The sequence below is a fragment of the Eschrichtius robustus genome, chromosome 3 (assembly GCF_028021215.1).
Source record: "Eschrichtius robustus isolate mEscRob2 chromosome 3, mEscRob2.pri, whole genome shotgun sequence".
Taxonomy (NCBI): domain Eukaryota; kingdom Metazoa; phylum Chordata; class Mammalia; order Artiodactyla; family Eschrichtiidae; genus Eschrichtius; species Eschrichtius robustus.
In genome coordinates, this window is record NC_090826.1 from 23197150 (window position 1) to 23220683 (window position 23534).

At 54.2% G+C, this 23534-nt stretch overlaps 1 protein-coding gene and 1 long non-coding RNA gene across 9 annotated transcripts in view; one reads left to right on the forward strand and one right to left on the reverse strand.

Annotated features, from left to right (window-relative positions):
• Positions 1-394: 394 nt before the first annotated feature.
• On the reverse strand, positions 395-6957 carry LOC137762035 (uncharacterized). The gene is made up of 3 exons (XR_011073488.1): positions 6851-6957; positions 2788-3074; positions 395-498 (listed from the first exon to the last, which is right to left on the reverse strand). It is a non-coding gene; the product is annotated as an uncharacterized lncRNA (long non-coding RNA).
• Positions 5033-23534, forward strand: part of PTPRU (protein tyrosine phosphatase receptor type U) — an 81181-nt gene continuing 62679 nt past the window's right edge. For 2 of the 8 annotated variants that reach the window (XM_068539329.1, XM_068539330.1), the window contains exons 1-3: positions 6608-9914; positions 16871-16940; positions 20738-20869. In XM_068539329.1, the coding sequence (XP_068395430.1) occupies positions 9621-9914; positions 16871-16940; positions 20738-20869 (496 nt within the window). In that variant the 5' untranslated portion in view covers positions 6608-9620. The other 6 variants (XM_068539331.1, XM_068539333.1, XM_068539332.1 and 3 more) reach the window with 5 other exon arrangements.

Below are 23534 nucleotides of genomic sequence, written 5' to 3' on the forward strand. Positions count from 1 at the left end.
AATATTAGGACATGACAGAGGGCACTGCTGGAGTCTGAAGGAGAGAGGTGTTTTGGGATTGGGGTGGGGGTGGGCGCCTTTGCAGGGAGTGCTGTTGGAGCCGGTCCTGTGACTCAAAATCTTCAATATGCATGAAACTCACCTGAGGTCTCATCTCAGACCTACTGAGTTAGAATCTTGGGGAAGGGTCCAGGAATCTACATTCCTTAGAAGCTCTCAAGAATATTCTGATGGAGGTGGCCTGGGGAACAAACTTGAGAAACACTGAACCAGGACTTCAAAGGATAAGGAAGAATTCCTTTCATTGGATTTTATTGACCCCAAACTTGCCAACTTAGAGCCTTTCCTCTGAGGAAGAAAAGAAAATGTCATGATGAAGAGTGCACGTGCTGCATTCTAGCAAACTTGGCTTTGAGTCCTGGCTCTGCCACTGGACTTGGACAAGTCCATTTGATCTTGGACAAGTCACCTGGCCTCTCTGTGTCTCCACTTCCTTACCTGTAAAAGGAAGGAAATAATAGTATCTGATTCAAGGCTGTTGTGAGATATTATTCACTTGAAGCATTTAGCACAATGTTTGGCACATGAAAGTATCTGATAAATGTTCCTGGGGGTTATTGTAAAGATTAAATGAGAAACATCATATGTAAAACATCTAGACTGGCTCATAGTACATGCTTAAAAAGTGTTTGTACTTATTTTTATTATTAGAGAAAGTTGGTGTGCCATGGTGGGAGAAAGACTTGGTCCCGCAATGCGCACACACACACACAAACACACACACACACACACACACACACACACACACACACACACACACCCAGTCTTGTCTATCTTCTATTTTCATAGTGACCCACAGTTCTACTTCTGTTGGAAGACTCCCTAGGTGACATTGAGCTGTTGACATTATCTTCTATACTAAATCGTTTCCTCTGCATTTCCTGGGCATCTTAGCCAGGAAGTGTGGAGAATTACCCAGCAGGTCTTCCTCTTTGGGGGCTGGACTTAGTCCCCTGTCCATCCTGATAGGCCTCACTTTTGGCCCAGGACATCAGGTCGAACTGTGTCAACAACCTTCTTCCTGAGATTCTCTCCCTTCTTTTTCCCTCCCCACTTCCTTCTTTCTCAGGCCTCCAGAATGACTTTTTTTTTTTCCTAACAGAAAGACCAGATTTTGTCTTTCCCTTGCTTAAAGTCCTTCCACGATTCCTCAATACTCAGGGAGAACCATAAACCACAGTTCTTTGTAGAACACTGTGAACTGTTGATATATTAAACTTGTAAATAAAATTGTGATTCTATGCTAATTCTAACATTCTCTCACACTACTAACACGTTCTAAATTCTACAGAAAAATATATGGAGGAGAAAACACCTTAAAATGACAACAAAAACTTTCTACTCGTTGTAATTAATCTACCTTCTTGCAAATTAGAAAAATATGGCTGTGGTTTTAATTCAACAGTAGGACGCCTCAGCTTGGCTTGAGGAACACCAGGGTTTCCTCAGGGGCACAGTTTGAGAACCACTGATTGAAGGGTTCAGGTCCAATTGTCCTGGCCTTGCATTTAAGACCCTTTGTACCCCAACTTCCACACTGTCTTTATCTCCTGCTATTGGACCATGTAGAGACTATGATGCAACCATACCTGACACCCACCTTCCCCAGTACTTCCATGTCTGTGCCTTTATTCAGTCTGCTCCTTCTGCCTGAAATGCTCTTCCCTGCCTTGCCTGTCTAGGAAACTCCAGGTTCAGATATCCCTTCTTTGATGTTGTTTTCCACCCCCTAGGCTGAGTTAACCCCTGCTGCCTTTGTGTTTTCTTTGGACTGGTGTTATGACCTTTAGGACATAGTCTCTTATTTATTTATGTGCCATTTCCCCCTCCAGGCAAGAGTGGGGCCATGTTTAGCGCATCTCCATGACACCAGCACCCAATATGGGGCCTGGCACAGGGTAGGTGTCATGAATATTCCATGAGTTGAAAGTGATTGAATTTCCTCATGGCCTGGCCCTGTCTGTGGTACCATCTCCTTTTCCCTAGATTTGAGCCAGTGACTCCAGGCCAAGACTTTCTGTTTCCCTTCCTTCTTCTCTCAAGGATTATAGAAGCTTGTGGTCTTTTTCAAGTGGAGCAGAATGTTCTCTTTTCATCTGTCCATCTGTTACTTGTGTTCTTTTTCTCCCTCCATCACAGTCTCTGCCCATAGTCTTCCCCTGCACAAAGGGCAGAGGGCTGTGGAATCAGTCTGATCTAGGTCTGAGCTCTGGGCCCACCATTTACTAGCTGTGTGACCTTGGGGAAATGCCTTATGCTTTCTGAGCCTCAGTTTCCACATCCCCCCAAATAGGACCAATGGTAAACTCCTGCCATGAGGCTCCTGCAAGAGTCCTCTGGAAACAGCAGCGTCCTTGGTTGTTTCTTTTTTTCATCAGATGTTTCTCCTTGAGCTTCCTCTTCTGGATGATCCTTTCTGTCTCTTCTCTGCATGTTTGCTATTGGTCTCTCCCCCTAAAATGTAAGCTTCATGAAGGCAAGAACCATGTCTACATTCATTCATTTATCCAATCATCCATTCAATGTTTATTGAGTGCTGACTACATGCCAGATACCAAGCAGTGGGATATAAGACAGAGTCCTTGCCCTTAGGGGGCTCATGTTCTAGAGGTGCAGACACATAATGAATATGTCATATAGCAGGTGCTCTGTTTAAAACTACAATAATTCCCTTCCCCCTTACTGTTTCTCTCCCCCATTTCTCTAGTATATCACTGTCTCACATACCAGAGAATTTGCTTTTTTTGGTTGTTTATTGTTCTTGTCTTTCCATTGGAATATAAGGTCCGTGAGGGTAGGGATTTTTGTCTGTTTTATGTCTCCACTTCGGCTTAGAGTAAGTGTTGAACAGATGAATCAGTATCCAGTGTTCGTTGATTTGTTCCAGATGGAAGACAGGTCTCAGCTTCTATTCAATTCAAGCCGGATGGCCTTGATTCAAATCTTGGTGCTGCTGCGTACTATGCATAACCTTGGAAAAGCCACTTTCTTTCTCGGTACCTTAATTTTCTCAACTGCGTAATGAGAATAATAGTGGTGGGGATTAAATGAGTCTATGTGGGTGAAGCACATAGAAGGTGCCTGGTCTTATACACTAATGGACAACTAGTTTGTGGTCATTGTACAAGAGCTTATACTGGGCAGATGCCCAAATGGACTTAAGCTGTGTATCCAGGGGATAGACTAGAATCAGTGAGAGTGAGTGAGGGGGGCAGATTTCACGGCATAAAGAGAAAGAACTTTTTAAAAGCCAGCATTGCAAGGAGAAATAGCTGAATCCACTATTACAGTTGGAGACTTCAACATCTCTCTGTCAGAAATGAACATAGGACTTCCCTGGTGGCGCAGTGGTTGAGAATCCACCTGCTGATGCAGGGGACACAGGTTTGAGCCCTGGTCTGGGAGGATCCCACGTGCCGTGGAGCAGCTAAGCCCATGCGCCACAACTACTGAGCCTGTGCTCTAGAGCCCATGAGCCACAACTACTGAAGCCCACACGCCACAACTACCGAAGCCTACATGCCACAACTACTGAAGCCTGCACGCCTAGAGCCCATGCTCCGCAACAAGAGAAGCCACTGCAAGGAGAAGCCCGTGCACTGCAACGAAGAGTAGCCCCTGCTCGCCGCAACTAGAGAAAGCCCATGCACAGCAACGAAGACCCAACGCAGCCAAAAATAAATAAGTAAATAAATAAATAAAAAAAAGAAATGAACATATCCAGCAGGCAGAAAATCAGAAAGGACATAGTTGAACTCCACAACACCAACAATCAACTAAATATAGAGGTCATCTAAAGACTACTTCATCCAACAACAGCAGAATACACATTCTTCCCAAGATCACATGGAGTTTTCACCAAGATAGACCACCTACTGGGCCATAAAACACACCTTAACAAATTTAAAAGAAAAGAATCATACAGTGATTGCTCTCAGACCATAGTGGAATTAACTAGAATTCAATAACAGAAAGAGAGTTGAAAAATCCCCAAATACTTGGAGATTATTAACACACTTCTAAATAACACATGGGTCAAAGGAGAAATCTCAAGAGGAATTTTAAAATTTCAAACTAAATGAAAACACAACTTATCAAAATTTGGGGGATGTGGGGAAAGCAGTGCCCAGAGGGAAATTTATAGCACTGAATGCATATATGAGAAAAGAAGAAAGACCTGCAATTGATCGTCTAAACTTCTGCCTTAGGAAACTAGAAAAACAAGAGCAAATTGAATGCCAAGGAAGCAGGAAAATAACAAAGATTAGAGCTGAAATCAGTGAAATGGAAAATGGGAAATCAATAGAGAAAAATCAGCCAAACCAGAAGCTGGTTCTTTGAAAAGATCAATACATCGATAAGCCTCTAGCCAGACCAAGAAAAGAAGAGAGAGGACACAAATTACTAATATCAGAAATGAAAGGGGGGACATCACTACGGATCCCATGGACTTTAAAAGGATGGTAAAGGAATACTATGAACGACGTTAAAAGCTAGCTTTCCCAAAGACCCCACCACCCGCTTTTGGTAGGTGATGAGCTCCCTGTCCTTGGAGGTATGTATGGATGCGCATTTGACGGGATCTAGGTAGAGGGGATTCAAGCGTTGGATGGGACTGAGAGGCCGGGTGTCCCTGGTCTCTGTCCTGGAGAGCTGTGTGGGAGCTAGGCGCGGGCAGTGAGCAGAGGCGTGGACCTGCTCACCTAAGAATGTCGGTGCCCGGTGGGTGCAGAGGCTGGTGGGCATCCGGGCCCAGCCCGGGATCTCCAGGGGGTCCGGGAGTGGGGGAGGGGCGCGTCAGGGCCGCGGGCGACCGAACCCGGCAGCGGCTCGCGCGGCTGCCAGCAGGGGGCGCCTCGAGACCGAGGAACGCGCGGCCGAGCCTGACGTCAGCGCCCCGCTTGCTTGGGCTCCCGCTCTGGACTCGGCGCCAGTCCCGCTCCGCGCCGCGCCGCTTCGCTCCGGCTCTGGCTCGCCTCGGGCCCGGCTCGGGCTCCGGCGGCTGCGCCCCCCGCGCCGGGCCCCCGGGGCAGGCTGCGGCGCACCATGGCCCGCGCCCAGGCTCTCGTCCTGGCGCTCACCTTCCAGCTCTGCGCGCCCGAGACCGAGACTCCGGCAGGTAAGCGCGAGTCGGTCGGACCCAGCTTGCCCCGCGGAGCCCCCGGCGCCCGTGGCGTAGCTCGAAAGAAAGTGGGAGTGTTGGGTGACCGGACGTTGCGAGCCTGCTCCCTGTGTGTCTGAGTGTTGGATGTGCGATCGTGTGCTCAGGTTGTTGTGTGCCTGCGAATGGTGTGTGTCCTGAGTTACGTGCAAGAAGAGGTGCTGTGTGTGTTGTGTGTCCACGAGTATGTTGGGGTGAATGTTGTGTGCATCGAGGCATGGGGTGTGCGCTCTTGTGTCTCTGCCACTGTGTAGTGTGTGCGGGGCCAAGTAGGATTGTGTGCCTGTTGTTTGTACATTTGAGTTTGGTTGTGTGGCAGGAGTTGTGTCTGCTAATGTGTTGCATTTGTGGGCATTTTGTGTGCCCTAGCCCGGAGTGTTGTTTGTTGTGTGTCCGAGAATGGCTCGTGTGTTTGTGTTCTGCGTGTGGCGAAGAGTGCTCTGTGGATTCTGCCCGCGTGTGGAGCAGGGAACGCGTGTGCGGTGTGTGTGCTTGTGAGATCCGTGTACGTGTGTGAAGGCGTGGGAACGGGTCCGGAACGTGTGTGTCCGTGCGCCGTGTGCGCAATGTGTACGTGTGGGAGTGTCTGGGGTTGGTGGTGTGCGCCGCCGGGGGGCTGCGCGGGTCCGAGTGAATGCCAAGTGTGCCGGGAATGCGTGTGTAGGAGCGTGTCTGGAACGGATGTGAGTGTGTTCGTGCGTGCTGGCTGCGTGTCCGGGAATGTTGCGAGTGTGGTGCGCGCCTGGGCCGTGGCTGAGTGTGTGCCCGGGGCCCGGGGCCGCCCGAGGGGGCGGTGGCAGGGTGTGTGTGTGTGTGTGTTCCTCGGGTGTGCGTGTGTTCCTCGGGTGTGCGTGTGGGGCGCGCGGGCCCGGAACAAGTTGTCGTGGCGGCGCCCCCTCCCTTCTCCTCCCCTCCCCTCCCGGGTCGGGCCGGGCCTGAGGCTCGCCAGGGAGGGATGGGGGCCCGGCGGCCGCTGACTCCGACATTTCGGGCTGTTTGTTGTTTCGCAAGTTCGGCGCGGCGCTGGCTGGCGGCAGATCCGAGGCGGCGCCGGGGCTGCGGGGCGCCCGGGCCGGGGCCGGGGAGGGTCGGGCGCGGGGGTGGGGGGCGGACGCGGGGGCCCGCGGGGCGCGCCGAGGCCGGCGGGAGGGGAAGGCCGGGCGGCCGGGCGCTCCTGCGGGGGCCGGGCCGTGGCTGCTCCAGGGCAGCGGGGCGGGGGTGAGTCCGGGCGGGCCGGGCCTGGCTCTGGGCGGCCGGACGGCGCCCCCTCCCGTTGCGCGCTGGGGGCGCCGCGAACGCAGGGGTCTCCCGGGACACCCCCTCAGTCGACTCCGCAACTTTGTGCGGCCTCCCCGCCGGCCGGGACGGCTGTGAGTGAGTGTACGTGTGTGAGCGTGTGTCTCCGTGCTTCTGTGTGCTGTATGACCGCGCTGTCTCTGGGTGTGTTTCGGAGTCTGGAGTCTTTTGGGGTGTGTTGTGTGTGTGTGTGTGTGTGTGTGTAGTTGTACGTGTGATAGCGTTTCTGAATGTGTGTATCTAAAGCTGTGTACCCGTGTGTGCTGTGGACCGTGTGTGGTCTGTGTGTGTGTTGGTGTGTCTGTCCACCCCCTTCCCAACCCCCCATCCTACCCTGAGGCCTGGGATCCCAGACTGCGGCCCTCTCCTGCGGAGTTGCGCCCGATGCCTCCCCTGGGGCGGCGGTGGCCGGTCCCTTACCGGTGGCGGCCTCAGCACCCCTACCCCCTCTAGTTGGGCGGCTTCAGCCTGGTACCCGGGGCGCTGAGTAACGGGGAGACGCCCCAGACGGGTACCCGAGCCAAGACACAGGCAGAAGCACGTCGGCCCCAGAGACTCCTTCAGGCCGCCGGTCTCCGTGAACTGGCCTCTCCCGATCGCGTTCGCTACCCCGCTGCTCCCTCCGGCCCCTCGGGCGGAGCTCCCTGGGCACCTGCAGCCGCTCCGGCCACTGGTTCTGAGCTCGGCCGGGCCCCCCGGCCCCAGGCCATCGCGCACAGCTTTAGCTTTGACCGCTCGGTGCCCGAGAGGACGCCTAAGGCGACCTCCCTCCTTATCCTCCCCCAACCCCTCCCCCTGTCCTGCAGCAACTTTGTCCCCCTCCCCCACCCTGAGATCAAACCAAGGGTACATGCTCCCCCATCCCTGCCACCATCATCTTGATTCCAAGAACCCTCAGGTGCCCCAGCTCCTGCCAGTAGGGGAGACTGTCAAGGACTGAGGTTTGGGAGTGAGATCTTGAGTGGGTTACTTACATTCTTGGGGCCGCCATTTCCTCATCTGCCCCATGGGCTTCATAATGAAGGTGTATGGTACTTGGTAGATTGTAAACTAAAGCTCTGTTTGTGAGTGCCAGGGAACAAAAGATGGTTTTGAGGACTGCTACAGAGCCAGAGACTGTGATTTGAAGCCAGGGGGACCTGGGTTCAAATCTGTCTCTGCCACGTGCTGTCCCTGTGACCTTGGGCAAGTCACTTCACTTCTACAGTTCCTGGCACCTGTAGCTATTACCGTTGAGCTTAATTCAGAAGCCCTTAGGAGAAGGGGTGTGATGTCCCCTTGTCCCCAAGTTGGTTAGAGTCAGCCCAGCTCCCGGAAGGCCTCCTGAGTCTCCCTCCCCCGAAGGGTGGGTGGTGATGTCTCTGAGCCATGCAGATCTGGCAGTAATTTATTCTGCTGTGTTCTAGCTCATTTTGTCCTTTTGGTTGCTGGAGTTGTGGACAGCAGGAATGAGGGAGAGGCTGCCCAGTGGTTTCAGGTTGGGCAATAAAGGCTTGTCTGGGCAGCTGGCCCTTCTCCCTGGGGGTGGGGGAGGGACTCAGCAGGAAGATGTGCTAGTGGCCAGAGTGGGGGGGGTGCTGAGCTCCTGGACGGCCTCCCTCCTAGCTCTGGTGTCAGGGGAAATCCAGGGTGGACACCCTGCTTGCTCCAGGCATGCCGCCATCCTTCCATGCCTTCATCAACTAAGCTAGCATGGGGTGGGTGGTGGCTTTTCATGCAGGGCTGGGTTAGCTAGAGTTGCTGGGGTACCTTGTGCCCTCCTTCCTCTTTTAACCCCCTCCCTCCTCCAAGCTGCTCTCCCTGCATCCTGATGCATCCTAACTTTATGCCATCTCAGGATCTCTCTCATCTGTCCCCTTCTCTCCATCCTCATCCATCTTTCACAGGCAGGAAGGCTCCAGCCTCTTCCTCCACCCCTTCCTCCATAGTGTCAGGGATCTTCCTAAAACACATGTTTGAAACCTTGGTTTGAAACCCTTTGAAGGCTCCCCATTACCTCCTGGGTTAAGTGCCTCCCCCTATGTCCTCTTGCCTGCTGTAACCCCTGCCTGCCTGTCCAGTCCCATCAGCTTTGTACTACTTGCCTTGCATCCTATGCTGTGGCCAGTCTAACCCACTTACTAATACCCACTAAATGTCCACTCCTGCCATCTCCTCTCTGGGCCTTTTGCACAAGCTATATTTTCTCCCCAGAACTCTCTAACTCCACCTCTTCACTGGGTGAGCTCCTGCTCCTCCTTCGGATTTTAGCTTAGACATCACCTCCTCTCTGAAGCCTTCCTTGGTTACTCCCCCTTCTAGCCTAAAAAGGGAGGGTGGGGGTTGATTAGGTTTTTCCATAACACTGTAATTATTGTAATTACAGTTTATTTGTCCTTTCTTCCTTACAGACCATGAGCTCTGTGGGGACAGGGACTGGGTATTTAGTTCCCTTCTGAATCTTTAGTGCCAGGTACAAGGCCTGGCCCACTCCTGCTGAGTAAATACACCCAGCATGAAAGAATGAGTGATGTCCAGTGGGTCAGGTTCTGAGCTGGAGATGCCAGATGGGGGCGCACTGACTCCACTGAAAGTAGAGATTACAGAAATAGGTTTCCCTCCAGGAATCTGGAAAATTCTGCTGGGGGATGGTGTTGTGTGTGAAAAGGCCATGCAGAGAGTGTTGTCTGGGAGCTGTGAGTTGGAGAGGTCAACTCTCTGCCTGCCAGCCCCTCCCCCCAGCCACCGTCCTCCGTGGCCCCCTCCCCGAGCCCCACCCCCACTGCCCTTGCCCCCCAGCAGCTGGCAGGGCCTGTCCGGCCCCTGGTCTCAGCTCTTTGTGCTGGAGGTTCGGCAGTTGGTGAGACGCATCGAGTCCCAACTGTCAGTCTGAGAGTCTGGGGAGGAGGGGGAGGGCCCTGCGGCAGGAGGGCAGACTCTGTCCTCTGTCTCAGCTTCTGTCCTGGCTGCCTGTGAGCCCAGGAAGGGAGGAGAGCTGCCCCCTGTGTTGACCCCTGCAGGTGGGGTTCGGGGAGGAGGCTGAGGTGTGTGCAGGTGTGATTCTGACATCTGGGCAGTCAGAGTGTGTGTGTGTGTGTGTGTGTGTGTGTGTGGTTGTGATTGTATGATTGTAGCCTGGGGCACAGGACACATGTGTGGCTTCTCAGGGAGTCTAGCCATCTGGTTACCCTGTGTGGCAGGATCTGAATTTGGAGTAAGGAGGCGACAAGCTGGTCTGAACCTGGGGAGCCTGATGCTGGGGTGTCTGGGTATCCAAGTGTCAGATTCCTGGAGTTTGGGGGTGGAGCTATTTGGGTGGGTGGTGTCTCAGGTTCTGGGTGTGGGTGTCCCAGTACCAGGATGTGGGAGGAACCGGGTGTGTCAACATAAGGATATCCCAGTGTCTCTGGATCCGGAGGTGAGTATATCCAGGTGTCTGGGAGTCCTCAGGTTAATGGGTGTGTGGGAGTGTAGCCGTGTTGTGTCCAGCTGTGGGGCTGCCCAGGCTGCCCAGGTGCCTGGGTGTCTGGGTGTGGGTACCCAAGTGTCCGGGTGTGGGGTATCTATGTATCCAGCAGTGGGGTGCGCATGCATTGGAGTACCCAGGTGTTTGTGAGTTTGGCTGTGGGGTGCCCTGTGGTCTGTGTGTCTGTATATTTAGGTGTCTGCGTCTCCTGGAAAGGGATATGCATGTTTGGGTGGGGAGTGTCCCGGTGACTGTGCCCAGCCATGGACCAGGGACTGGGGCTGTGCCAGCTCAGCCTGTGACACCGCCTTCCCTGGGGCTTGCCTCCTCATCTCCCTACAGCCTCCAATGCCAGCACCCTCTGGAGGAGACCCCAGTGGTTCTGCTTCTCTATGGTTTGTCATTCTAGAGCTGTGTTATCCAATAGGACTTTCTAAAATGATGGAAATGTTCTCTGCCTGCTCTCTTCAGTATGGTGGCCACTTAGCTACAGTTCATTAAAATAAACATTCGGTCCCTCAGTCTCACCAGCCAGATTTCAAGTCCTCAAGAGTCGCCTGTTGCTAGTAGCTATTGAATTGGTCAGTCTGTGAAGGTAGAGAGCATTTCCATCACAGCAAAAAATTCTATAGACAGTGCTGGTCTAGAGGTGCAAGGCCTACAGCATCTTTAGTGAGGCCCGGACACCTCAAGGAGCGGATGGCCTGTCGCTCAGTGGCCACTGAAGAAGGTTTTGCTGAATCCATGTCCCCTCCTCTGCAGCCCCATCATTTCTTGCCTGGACGATTGCAGCAGCCCCCTCCTTGGTCTCCATTCTGCCATCAACTTGCCAGTGCTTCTACCACCCCGGGATCTGAATGACCTCTCAGGCAGGCATAGGATCCTGCCACTGCCTTGTTCTAAGCTGAAGACTCTCCAGCACCCAGGGACCAAAGCCTAACACGACAGATAAGGCCCTGTATGACCCAGCCTCTGCTTTCCATGACAGCTTCATGTTTATGCCTCTCCTCCCCTGACCCCACTCCCCACGTCCGCCTTATGATCCAGGCTCACCAGGCCGATGTTGATCCCAGAACCTGCCAGGCCCTTTCACGCCTCTCTGCCTTTGCACGTGCTGTGCCTTCTGCCGAGAACACCACTCCCACCCGTCTTGCTTCCTGGAGGCCTGGCTACTCGCTCAGCTTTCAGAAGTCCAGCTCTGATGTCACTTCCCCAGGACAGCCTTCCCAGACGCCAGCCGATACGGTTGGCCAGGTTTCTCCCACCATGCACATGTGTCAGTGGGCTGCAGTGTTTTCCGTCTCCTTCCCCACTAGGCTGGGAGGAAGGGCTGGGCTGGGTCATTGTCATCTCCCGTCCCCAGGGCCTTGTACATGGCATGTGCCTACTCAGTGTTTGCATTGATGTGGACCCCTGGGTACACAGGGAAGGCTCAGAGGGAGTGGGGGTGGAGCTGGGGCTCCAGAGGGCAGTCATGGTTGGGGGCCGGTATCCCCCCTTGGCTGGCCCTGGGTGGGGCTGCCATTGCCTGAAGAATGGCTGGGGAGGACCCCTGGGGTTGACAACTCAGAAGACAGCTGTTACTGGATGACTCAGGAGGTCTTGAGCAGATTTCCAGGGTGCAGACCCCAGGACCGGGTGGTGAATCTGAAGGGATGAGGAAAAGGGGGGCTTAGAGGGGTCCCTGAGGTTTGGGAGCTGAGTATAGGTGGAGAGGATGAAGGGATTGGGATAGGGAAGTTGGGAAGGGGTGTTGGAGATATTTGATGAGCAAGATCACAGCTGGGGTGGAGTGACAACTTGGGGGAGGGGGACAACGGGGGGGGATGGGAGATTACTTGCAATAAAGATATATCTGGGGGGTGGGAACAGCTGGGAATGAGGGGACAGGTGGTGTTGGGGGAACAACTGAGGGTTGGGGGACAGGTGAGGGATGGATAGAAGGGGGATATGGGACAGCTGAGGGGGGATAAGAGGTGACAACTGGGAGGTATCAGAAACCTATCTGGACAGGACAGCTGGGTCTCAGCTGAGAGAGTGGGAAATACATTGCTCAGGATGTGTCTATGTGTGTATGTGTGTATTTGCATGTGTGTATGTGTACTCCCTTGTGGTTGTGCATGTGTGCCTGTGTGTTTGTACCTCGAGTGTGGTGGTGGAGAGCACGGACATGGGAGCCACGCCATCTGGGTTCGAATCCTCACTCTACCACTGCTAGCCATGTAACCCTTGGGCAAGTTACTTGACCTCTCTGGGCCTTTAGTGTTCTCATCTGTGAGATGGGGATAATAATGGAACGAACCCACTGCACGGGGTTGCTGTGAGGAGATATTTTATATACATACGTATATCGTTTAGAACAGGTTCTGGTATGTGGTAAGCACTGTATGTGCTAAACTATTATTAAGGGTGTGTGTATGAGTGCAGCATCCTGTGTGCTCAGAAAAGTTTGTTCTTGGCTTCTGATGAAATCCAGGCCTGGGAGGGGTGATGGTGGCTGGGAGTGCTGGAGTGACCATCCAGGTCATCGGGTCTGGCTCGCCTCTCACCCGCTCCCCTCCGTTCATTCCACTTCCCGCCCACCCTGTGCCAGGGCCTAATCCAATAGGTCTCCCTCTGCGTCTCTCTCTCGTCCTGCCCCACACTGCCTGGCCCTGGGCTGTGGGCCAGGGGATGTGCTTTAATTGTCCAAAAGCTTTTCAGCAGAATCTGAATTCATTGTTCTCCTGCCTGCGTGCTGGGGCCCTGCTCAGATAGAAATACCTGGACAATGTGCTCAGTTCTGGCTGTCTGCCCCACGGGTGGCAGTGGCTTCATCCTGTGCCCTTGGAGAGTCACTGGGGTGGCAGATGCTGGGAGTGGGAGGTGAGGTGGGGGGAAGCCCCCAGGGCAGATGAGGCCTCACCCCCAACCCATGGGGTAGCCAGCCCAGCTGGGCAGAGCTGTAGGCACAAGGGTTTCTGGGGGTCCCGGCTCCCCTGCTGTCCAGTGCATCATAGGGAGAAGTGTGCCACCTCTTCACCTCACACTAAGAACTGCTCTGCATCAAAGCCCCGGACTGCTCTGGGTGTGTGCTCTCTGGGGAGTCCTGGACCCATCACCTCAGGACTGGGCCACTGCATTGTATCCTTGCACTGCACTGCATCTCAGCCCTATGCTGCATGACTGCGCTGTGTGGGATTCCGCATGACATTGGCTGTGTGGACTCTCCTGCGTGTCTGTATGCTCCACCCGCATTGTCCCGTCGTGCTGTACCTCTGTTCTGCAGTTGCGCTGCCATTTGTGTCTTTGCGGCTCTCTTCTGTGCTGTGTGACTCTATTGGATGATGATGTTGTGTTGGGCTTGTGGACCCTCCTGGGATTGTGCATGGTCCCTGGCAACGCACCACCGCACTGTGCCAACAGATGGCGTGCTACCACGACACTGCATCTGCATCACATGGCCTCTCTGAACTGCACTGCATTGTTGTAGGGGGCATCTGCACTGCATCGGGTATGGCCGGGCACAGCCTGTCTGCAGTCCACCGTTGCGCTGTACAAACACAGTGCCCCTTTGCCCGGCACAGCACTTCTGTCCCACTGCTTCACTGCACTGCGCTGGAGATGCGCATCTCCTAGCCCAGCCCGTCATACTGTACCACTGCCGCTGTAACGCCGCCCTCTAGGTTATCTCACCCTGTATAGCCACTGAGGTGTCAGCTGGTGTCCTTCCCCAGGTTTCTGTTGGCAGCCCCAGTTGAGCAACATCTTTGCTTCAGGTGACCTCACTGCAGTGTTCCTCTGGCCCCCACTGCTCACTGCCCGAGGAGTCAGGAGCTACACTGCAGCTTGAGGCCATTTTGTTGGGCTCGGGACTGGCGTGGGTTTTTGCAGGCATTACCTTTGCAAGTAGCCGGTGTTGTGTCTGTGCACTGCACACCGTCACTGTCCTGGGCCTCTACCCTGCACTGTACCTGTTCACTGTTGGGTTGTGTGCGTTCTATTGGATTTCAAGATGCTCTGGCACTGAATTCCCTGTTCCACATGGTGTCTTTACTACATTCCATTTTGGTGCCACTTTCTACCCCTGCTCTCAAGTCTACACTTACTGTACTCCTTGGGACTGTATCAAGCACCCAGCAGTTCCTTCTGCACTGCACCACGTCTTTCTCTTCCCTCTATCTCTGCATGTTCTGCACGCCTCCACTAGACATCCTTTCAGTGAGAATTCATGGAGCGCCAACTATGTGCCAAGCCTAGTGAGGCTTGGACATACCCCCTTGGTGTTCCTGCGTACACCTATCCCTTGGTGCTGAGCACGAGCCCAATGTACCACTAGGCGCTCACTGCTGCACCGTGCCTCTGTGCAGCTCTGGGTCATGGCCATGATGCATGGGGCACCTCTCCACTGCATCATGGCACCGACCAGTGCTGCCGTGCTGTGCCAGGTGTTGTGTGGGTGTTTGTGTACACTTCTCTGCTTCCCTGTGTTGTATAACTGCGTTCCGCCTCTGTACAGTGGAGCTGCTGCATTGCACCCGCAACACGCCACACCGCAGCCACGTAGCCCTCTCTTGCCACGGGACCGTTAGAAAGTCCAGATCTTTGCACTGTACGTGTTCGTGCACAGCCCTCTGCCTCTCTACGCTGCACTGTGTTTTTATATGACACACGGTGTCTGCACTACAGGGGTCTGTGTACCCTTTGCCCGCTGTACCTCTGCAAAGAACAACCCTCCATTCAGCCCTTTGCCTCTGTATGGAGTCTGGCCCCACCCTGTGCCTTCCCCTTACACTGCCAACATGGCAGCCCTGCTGTTAATTTTGGGATTTGCTGGGCATATTGATCCGGGAGATGGGGAGTGAGCCTGGCCGAAGTTTCCCCTGCTGTAGTTGGCTTCCTTCTACTCTCAGTAGAGATGGAAGGATGTTAGCATCGCTGGGTTCTGTATTGGCTCCTGTAGGGGATATCAGCTCAGCTTCTCTCCCTGTGGACTGGCCCTGGGTGTTCTTGTTGGTTGCAGCTCTGCTGAATGCTGGGTGATTAAAAGGTGGGCATATTGCTGCCAGCCCTGCCCTTGTTAATTGCGCATCAATTATTCAGGGCTCTGGAGGGCAACTCCGGGGAGCCCTAGCCAAGGTCTAGTTGTGTTGATCTGGGCCAGGAGAGCAGTGAAGTGGGCTGGGCCAGGTCTCTGGGCTGGAGTCATGGTCCTTGAGCCTGGATCAGACTAGCTGGGATCATGGGGTCAGTAAGTCCAGCCACGGTTGGCATTCTACTATACACAGGGCTTGGGGATGGGGCTCAGAGGCATAAGAGACAGTCTCTGATCTCAAGAAGGGAGGCGGTAGGGGTTAGACAGGCCTGAGACGGAGCTGTTGTTGCGGTGGAGAACATGGGATGGGGCTGGGTTGGGCAGGAACGTCCAAGGGTGAGCCTGTGTTGGTTCCAGGGTTGGGTTGGGCTACCTAGAAAGGGGGTGTGGCTTCAGACGGTGAAACAGACCAGTGTTATCCTTGGGGTTGTATTTGGGTTCCCCAGGCGAGGCTTGGGGCTATGCCAGGGGTTGGGTATGATGCCGGCCCCTAAATTTGAAACCTGTTGGGAGGAGTTTTGTTTCTCCTGGGGCCGTCCCTTGGGAACTGAATGTTCTATTGACAAACCAAAGGGAACAAAAATCTCATTGCAAACAGCCTCTGTTTACCTAGGGTCTTCGGAAAACACCGATGGCGGCTGGCAGCCACACTTGGCACAGAACGCCATTCCCTGTCTGGTGGCGAGGAAGTCTGGTGCTTCCACGCTTGTGGTGCCCACGTGCACATGCGCGCACACACACGCACGCACGACTCCCCTCTACCTGCCGTGTACACTCACCTCCCCCTTAGGCACATGCTTACTGCTGAATGTGCCCATATATCTCTGCAGATAAACGTACAGCCACACACCCACAACTTCACAGCACAGTGCCTGAGGGACCTACACTTTGAGAGCCACACTCACCCTCACCTCTCCCCCACAGTATCTCTCTCTGCCTTCAAGTTATTCTTGCCCACATGCATGCTCACACGAGTGGAATCAGAATTCTAGAGGTGGAACAGCCTTCGAGGTCACCGAGGTCGCCATTCTCATTTCATAGGTGAGGAAGCAGGGCTTCCGAGAGGACAAGCCACCTGCTCAGGGTCACACAGGAAGTTAGAGGCTCAGCAGGAATTAGATCCAGGCCTTCTGCCTCCCAGTCGGGTACTCACAAGTCAGTACCAGGCTATCAGTCTCACAGCCATGTACACGTGTACGCGCGCACGCGTGCACACACACACACACACACACACACACACACACACACACACACAGGTCTGCATATGGAAGTACAAGCATATGGAGGGGTAGAGACCCTCACTCCAGGGAGAGCCCCTCCCGCACTCTGGCCCCTCCTGCAGAGGTTGCTTTGCCCCTTACCTCACCCCATCCGGAGCCCAGCCGGATGTGGATAAACCATCATCCTGCCTTCCCAAATTGTGGCTGACGGTTGCTCAGGCAACCGCCTGCCAGATTGTGGAGATTAGCTGAGGAATGTAGCTGGGCCAGTTTTAGCTGAGTCTGGGGGAGCTTCTGGGGGTCCTGGGTTGATTCAGCCCACCCTCTCAGGGAGGCCCTGGCAGAGATGGCGTACCCACGGAGGGGTCTGGTTTTCTCCCTGTCCCCAGCCCAGCTGAGACTGTGTCCCCAAGGCTTAGACGAGGCTAGGGGAAGAGAGTATGTGTATGTGAACATTGAGTGTGTGTGTGTCTGTGTGTGTTGTGCATCTCTGTCGGTGTGATTGGAGCGCGTGCCATTTGCATCCAGGATGGGGACTTGAGGCCCCTTTCTCACCAGTTCCTGACATCTGACTCCAGACCCCTTGATGGCTTGTCCCACTTCTGATCCTACAGTGCCGTCTGGAGAAGACACCTGCCCTCCTCATGGCTTATAGGATGTGTCACTTGTCTCATCTGAATCCAGGTGCTTCTCTGCTCAAATACCTAGTGTGGTTTCCCCCCTTAAAATGAGGCTGAACTTCTCACCCTGGCACTTGGCTGTCTGTGATCTGGCCTCAGCCTCCTTCCCTCCTGTCTTATCTACCATTGTTTGGCCAGTCTGGGCTCCTCTCTGTGCCCTGGACCAACTGTGTTTACTCACTACCTTCCTTCGCTCCTGCTGGGCCCTTTACCTCAGATGCCCCTCACTCCATCTCTACTGGCCAGAATGGTACCCATCCTTCCATCCCTCTGCTCAGCTGCACCCACCTCCAGGAAGCCTTTCCCCTGTACCCACCCTCCTCCCCTGGACTCCCCTTGTGGCCTTGACCCTTCTCTGCTTTGTCTCATTCCCTTACCTCCACTCAGACTAGGAGGTCCTTGAGGGCAGAGCAGAGTCTTAACCATTCTTGTGCCTCTACTAGTGCCAACCTGGGGCCTGCTTTGTACTGTCAGTGAATGAATGTCCAGTGAATGGAACCGAATTTGCACATGTGGCCAGCAGAATACCAGGGCCTTGCTTTGTTTGTGCCTAGTCTCCTTGAATAAAGATAGATGGTGTAAATCCCAGCTTCTGGGACTTAAGATGTGGCCTTGAGCAAGCCACCTCATCTCTCTGTGCCTCGGTGTCCATCTGTAAAATAGGAATAATAATAGTACTGACCTTGTGAGTTATTATGAGGAATCAGTGGCACAGGAGGTCATGGTGGTAAGTGGCAGCCCTCTTGTGATGGCGTTGATGTGTGTGTGCATGTCTGTGCCCACGTCTGTGTTGATGGAGTCGAGAGGTATTCCCTGACCATTCTTGCTCTCAACACAAAGTCTGGTCTATTTTTTTTCCCCTGGGCTGGCGGCCCCTAGCAGGAGTTGAGTCTCTAGTAGAAGCGGGGACGTGGCGTTGGGACTCCTAGCTCCTGAGCCATCCAGACTGGAGGTGATGGGGCTTTTCCCAGGATCCAGGAGGGCTGATTGTTCCCATCCCAGGGTGAGCTGGGGAGCAGGTGGGGGTGGGGCTTACCTTGGAGAACCTGGCCCCAGAGATGTTACCCCCTGAGGGCTGTGGCTGGAATGGGCCTGGCCCAGAAACACAGGGCTGGGGATGGGCATGGATCAGGGAGAGGGAATCATTCTGCCTACGGAAGGGGGTACTCTGGATGGGAATGGTCAGCTGGGGAGATCACCCTGGCTTGGGACAGGTGCAGGACTTCAGGGGTCACTCTGGACATGGTAAGCTGGTCTGGGCTCAGTCAGTCAGTCTGGTGGTCACTCTGGCCGAAGTCAGATGGTCTGGTGGTCATCTGGATGATGACGGGGCCACTCTGGCTCAGGTCTATCTGTCTGGGGGGTCACTGACCTGCATCAGGCAGTCTCAGGGTTACTCTGGCCAAGGTCAGACAGTCTGGGGGTCCCTCTGACCAGGTCAGTCAGGCTGGGAGTCCTGGCAGCTCACGTGGCCTGGTTCAGAATGGACAGGAGGAAGCCAAGGAGCTGGCATTCCCAAGCTCGCCGCAGGGCCATGGGTGAGACATCTGGGGCAGCTGCCTTGTTACTTGAGAAGGAACAGGAAGGACCTGAGCCCCAGCGAGACTCTATATCCTGGGGTTCCCTTTCTGGTAATTTGTCTGGCTCAGGGAGGCCTTGGCTAAGACCCTCAGGCACAGACTCAGCTCAGGCTGAATGAAGTCAGCTGTCCCCTCCTCCAGGAAGCCCTCCCTGATCATCCCTACTAGCTATGTTCTCTCTCCCTGCTGTGCTATGGATCATTTTCTAGGGGGAGAGCTGAGGCCTCCCCAGCACAGATGGGGTTAAAATCCACCTCCACAGGCCATAGGGCACATGCTGACCAGGGCTATTCACACAATGAGGCAAAGAGCTCAGCCAACGTCCTGCCCCAGCTCTGGAGAGAGGCTGCTGTTATTTCATCCCATCCACCTGGTGCCAGCCTTATGCCCACCTTTTACTGTTTTACACTCTGATGGGGTCCATAAAGAGGAAAGGGAGACCCCCCCCCCCACCAGTAGTGGCAAGCCCCTTGTGCCTGGCTGTGCATTTCGAGATGCTGCTTCACATGATCCGCGAAAACCTGGAGAAGTCCCTGCTGCAGATGAAACAGCAGAGCCTCCTGAAAGTGAGGTCACCAGCAGTGCGTGCAGATGCCCACCGTTGTGCCTGGCACGTGGCACTCACTCTCCAGTTACTCTCTGTTTCTTGTCCCTCCTCTTCTTGAGGCTGGGAAGCAGCTAAAACTTGCTCCTTCTCATAGTGAAGGCTTTTCTGGTGAGAAATGTGGACTTCGGCCTCTGACCGCCATGGATTCAAATTCTGCTTCTGTTACTCAGGTGGCTCAGGTGGAACAGGTGCAGAGCTGCTATCTCCTGAGTGCTTGCATGTGCTAGGCATTGTGCTAAGTGGACCCCCGCACTGAAACCTCAACAACTCCACTTGTGGGTGGGGAAACTGAGGATGAGAAAGGATCACCATCACAGGGCTGGCAAATTGCAGAGTCAAGGTTCAATCCCAAGTCTGTCTGATGCCAAAGCCCACTTGCTTATCTACCACCGTATACTGTGGATGAATCCCTTCACCCCTCGGAGCCTCAGTCACCTCATCTGTCAAGTGGGGAGAAGTACCAGCGGCTGATAGGCACCCAGGACAGGGCCTGGCCCGATTTGTGCCTGCTTCCCCGCCACTTGTCCATGCATTTTCCCGGGTCTCAGATGCCTTCATTTACCCCTGATGGGGCTCCAAACACGAAGGTTCAGGAGTGAGTTCAGGGACCTGTTTGCAGTTACTTTCTGAACCAGTGGTGTTCTCAAGTGTATTACGTCCAACTCAGGGTTTTGATGAGCCAGCTAAGATATATGGACCTCATTACCGACCAAAGGACTCACATCCATTTCAATCCCTGTCTTACTTAAACTATGCATATTGGTTCCAAATCATGGGAATTTGCTTCTTCTAGTCATATGTGTCCTCAGTCCACACATGGCTGTTTTGCCTGCCACATTCCTGCAGGCAGAGACCTCAGTTTGGTGACTTTGGGTAATGTGCATCACTTAAGCCTATCTGTCAAGTAGGAATAATACAGTAGTGGTACCTCCTTAGAAGGTGAGGCCTAAATGGGACTCCACGCTTAAAGCATTTAGCACTGTGCAGGGCTTGTCGTAAGCCTGATGTCATCAGTGGACATTGTTCCTATTTTTAAGGAGATACCATCCGGGCTAACTTAGGGCATTCATGACCCTGCCAGTCCTGGGGCCCACTGTCTGTCCTCTCTGCAAAGATGGAGGGTCAGGTGATGGAACACTGACCAGCAGTCAGAGGATCTTGGTCCAAACCCCACCTCTGTCATTAACCTGCTGTGTGACCTTAAGGAGGTCACAGCCTCTTTGGGCCTCAGTTTCCTCATCTGTAAAGTGGGGATAATTCTAGCTTTGCTCTCATGAGTTGTTGAGAGGCTTTAATGGATAGTAATGATAACTGGTTTTTGTTGAGGAGGGTCTTTGGTGGTTGAGCAGTGGGGGGTCCTGGGGAGTACTGGGGGGGTGGGCAATGTGGGGAGGTCTTGGCATTGGGAGGAGACAATGAAAAGAAGGAGAGGGTCGGGGAGGGAGTGTTTGGTTAGAGGGAGGGAGCAGTGGGGGGAGGGCTTGAGGAGACAGAGGGGATGAGGGTGGGCCTGGGTAGGAAGGGACAGTGGGGGGCACCTAGAGGGTAGCCCCAGGAGCCCTTCTGGCCAGCAGCCCTGCTCTAGCCTGGGCTAAGCAGGCCCTTCCCTCACAGCCGGCTGCACCTTCGAGGAGGCGAGTGACCCAGCAGTGCCCTGTGAGTACAGCCAGGCCCAGTACGATGACTTCCAGTGGGAGCAAGTGAGGATCCACCCTGGCACCCGGGCTCCTGCGGACCTGCCCCATGGTGAGCCTACTCTCAGTCACCATTCCCCCTTCGTCTCCTTGCAGGGGCATGCTACCCACCTGCTGTGTTACCTTGGGTACATTTACCTAATCTTTCTGGGCCTCCATCTGCTCTGGCATCTGTAATGACACAAATGACACTGAATATGGAGCTCTCTGGACCCTGACCAATTGTGTACATCAGGTAGTTTTACCTTTAAATGGGTGCAGGTTCAAGTAATCAAAGACCCTTACAAACTGTAAGATAAAGCCCACCTCCCATTACTCCTATGGCAGCTTAGTTCAGGATCCACCTTACTCCTGCCAGGCCTTCCTAAATCCTCCACCTTCAGGGAGGCTCTCTTCTCCCTGTGAGCCTCTGAATCCTGGTCTCCCAGGACTTGAAGATGCTGACAGAGCAGTAACCTTGGGGGCTGGATGTGTGTAAAACCTTTCTGCCTCTGCCCCTTTCTTCCTGGATCTTTCCCGACTTCTGCCCTGCCCTGCCCCTGTTTCAGGATGGGGAATATTTGGCGTTGTGAACACTGGACTGAGAGGAGACTAATTATATAGATTCTAGTCCTGGCCTTCTACCCTGATGATGGCCTCTAGTGCACTGGTTCCAGAGTCATGAAGGCTGGGCTTCAGATCTTTGCTTCATCACTTTACCAGCTGTGTGACTTTGGGCAAGTCACCTAACTTCTCTGAGCTTCCATTTCCTTAACTATAAAATGGAGAGCACAATAATCCATTTCATAGGATTATTAGATAATGCCTATAAAGTACATAATATGGGGGTGGCATGTAAGGGTTCAATTAATGCTTAGATGCTATTGTTGGAGATATTTGAGGGGGTCCAACTACTAGCACTCCTCTTCACTGGGTACAGAAGCAACTGGGGATTAAGGAAAGGATAAGACAGGTGGAGGCCAAATTATCACCTTTATTACTGATGAAGGCTGAGTCAGAGGACATAGCATAGTGCGAGGACCAAAAGGGCTTGCTGAGGGAACCCAGAATGGGACAGCCTATGGCCCCTCCCCTTTGCCCTGTCACAGTAGTGGGCCAGGGCCTTTGCTGCTTAGCTCACAGCATGGCCGAGATCGCATCTCAGCTCACAGCATGGCCGAGATCGCATCTGCTGTCAAGAGTGCGTGGGAGGGGCAGCAAAGGTTCTCACTGTGGGACCAGGACTTGAAGCCAGCAGGAGAGAGGCCCTCCACGACCCGGCACAGGCAGCCTCCGCAGCCTGGGCTCCTGCCCCTCGCCTCGACTCCCGGAGGCCCTCCTGCCTCCCCTCTTCTGTGCATTTGCTCACACTGTGCCCTCTCTGGGGCATTCCTCTCCGCCTTCACAGGGCTCTCAGCTCCTTGTTTGACCTCTGTCCTGGCAGGTATCAAAGTCTGACCTGTGTGACAGTGATCTGTCAAGGTGCCCACCGTGGCAGGATGCCGAGCGGGCCGATTCCATATCCCCAGGGCCCAGCCTTGGCCTGGTACAGGTTAGCATTCGGGTACAAGTAGCTGATTTGAATTCACCTCTTAGAGTCCTGACCACCCTGTGTGGGCTCTGCTTCTCTCTCTCCCCCACACAAGCAGAGACATACCCAGTGAGAAAAGGGGGAGAGAAATTTTGTATGTAGTGTGGGCCTTGGGCTGGATCCTGGGGATGCAGTGGTGAGCCAGATGGACAGTCTCTCTGCCGTGTTGGTGCTCACATTCTGGGCAAGAGAGTTGGAGGTGGAGAGAGGAGGAAGGAGGGAGATTCACACTCGGAGTCAGAGATCAGGAGAGAGGAGAAGGAGGGGTGACAGGGATGAAGGGAGTAAATGAAAGAGAAGAGGAGGGATGCAGAGTGAGAAAAGACTAGGGAAGAAGAAGAGAGAGAGGCAGAGGGAGCAGGAGGGAGAGGCAAGAACAAAGTGTCAGTTTGAAAGGGGGAGAGAGACACACACACAGCTGCTCCCAGGGAGAGGAGAGAGGATGGAGGAGTGGGCCGAGAGGGACTGTGCGGGGGCTGGGATGCGCCCCTTCCTGGGTGGGAATGGGGACCTGGAGTTTTGTTTACTACCCCACCAGGACTGATGCAGGAGCTGCCTTCTTCACAGGCTTCTGGCTCCCAGAGATGAATGTGGTTCCCTCCAGCGGAGTCCCTGGAGAGCCCTCCTGGGGCAGGGAGCCTCGTGGTTTGGGATCTGAATGGGCTTGTGTGGGCAGGCAGCCAGGCCTGGGGGGAGGCGGCCCTGGGTGGCTGCAGGCACCCCGTTAGCAGCTGCTGGGGCCTTCTCCCCACAGGAGGGAAGCCATAATCCCCCAGCCAGGTCCTGAGGAGTCCAGCCCCCTTTCCCCTTCCACCCCTCTCCCCCACTCCCAGCATACAGCTTGGATCTCTGGGGAAGGGGCAGGGCTGCCTTTCTCTAGGTTCGAAATCAAGAGAATTGTATCCCAGGAGTTTAGATTGAGGGGGTGGGGGCTGGAAGGGAAGTTAGAGCCCTTTCATTCCATCTCTGTTCTGTAAGTTCATTCAGCTTGCAGACCTGTGCTGGGGACGCAGCGGAGCCCTGAGGCATCACAGGCTGGTGGCGAGAGCAATACATACTTTATTAATGATCCAAGGGCCAGGAGAGACACCCATAGAGGGATGGAGAGGGAGGGCTTCAGAAGAGGTGGACTTTGAGGGCCTGTCAT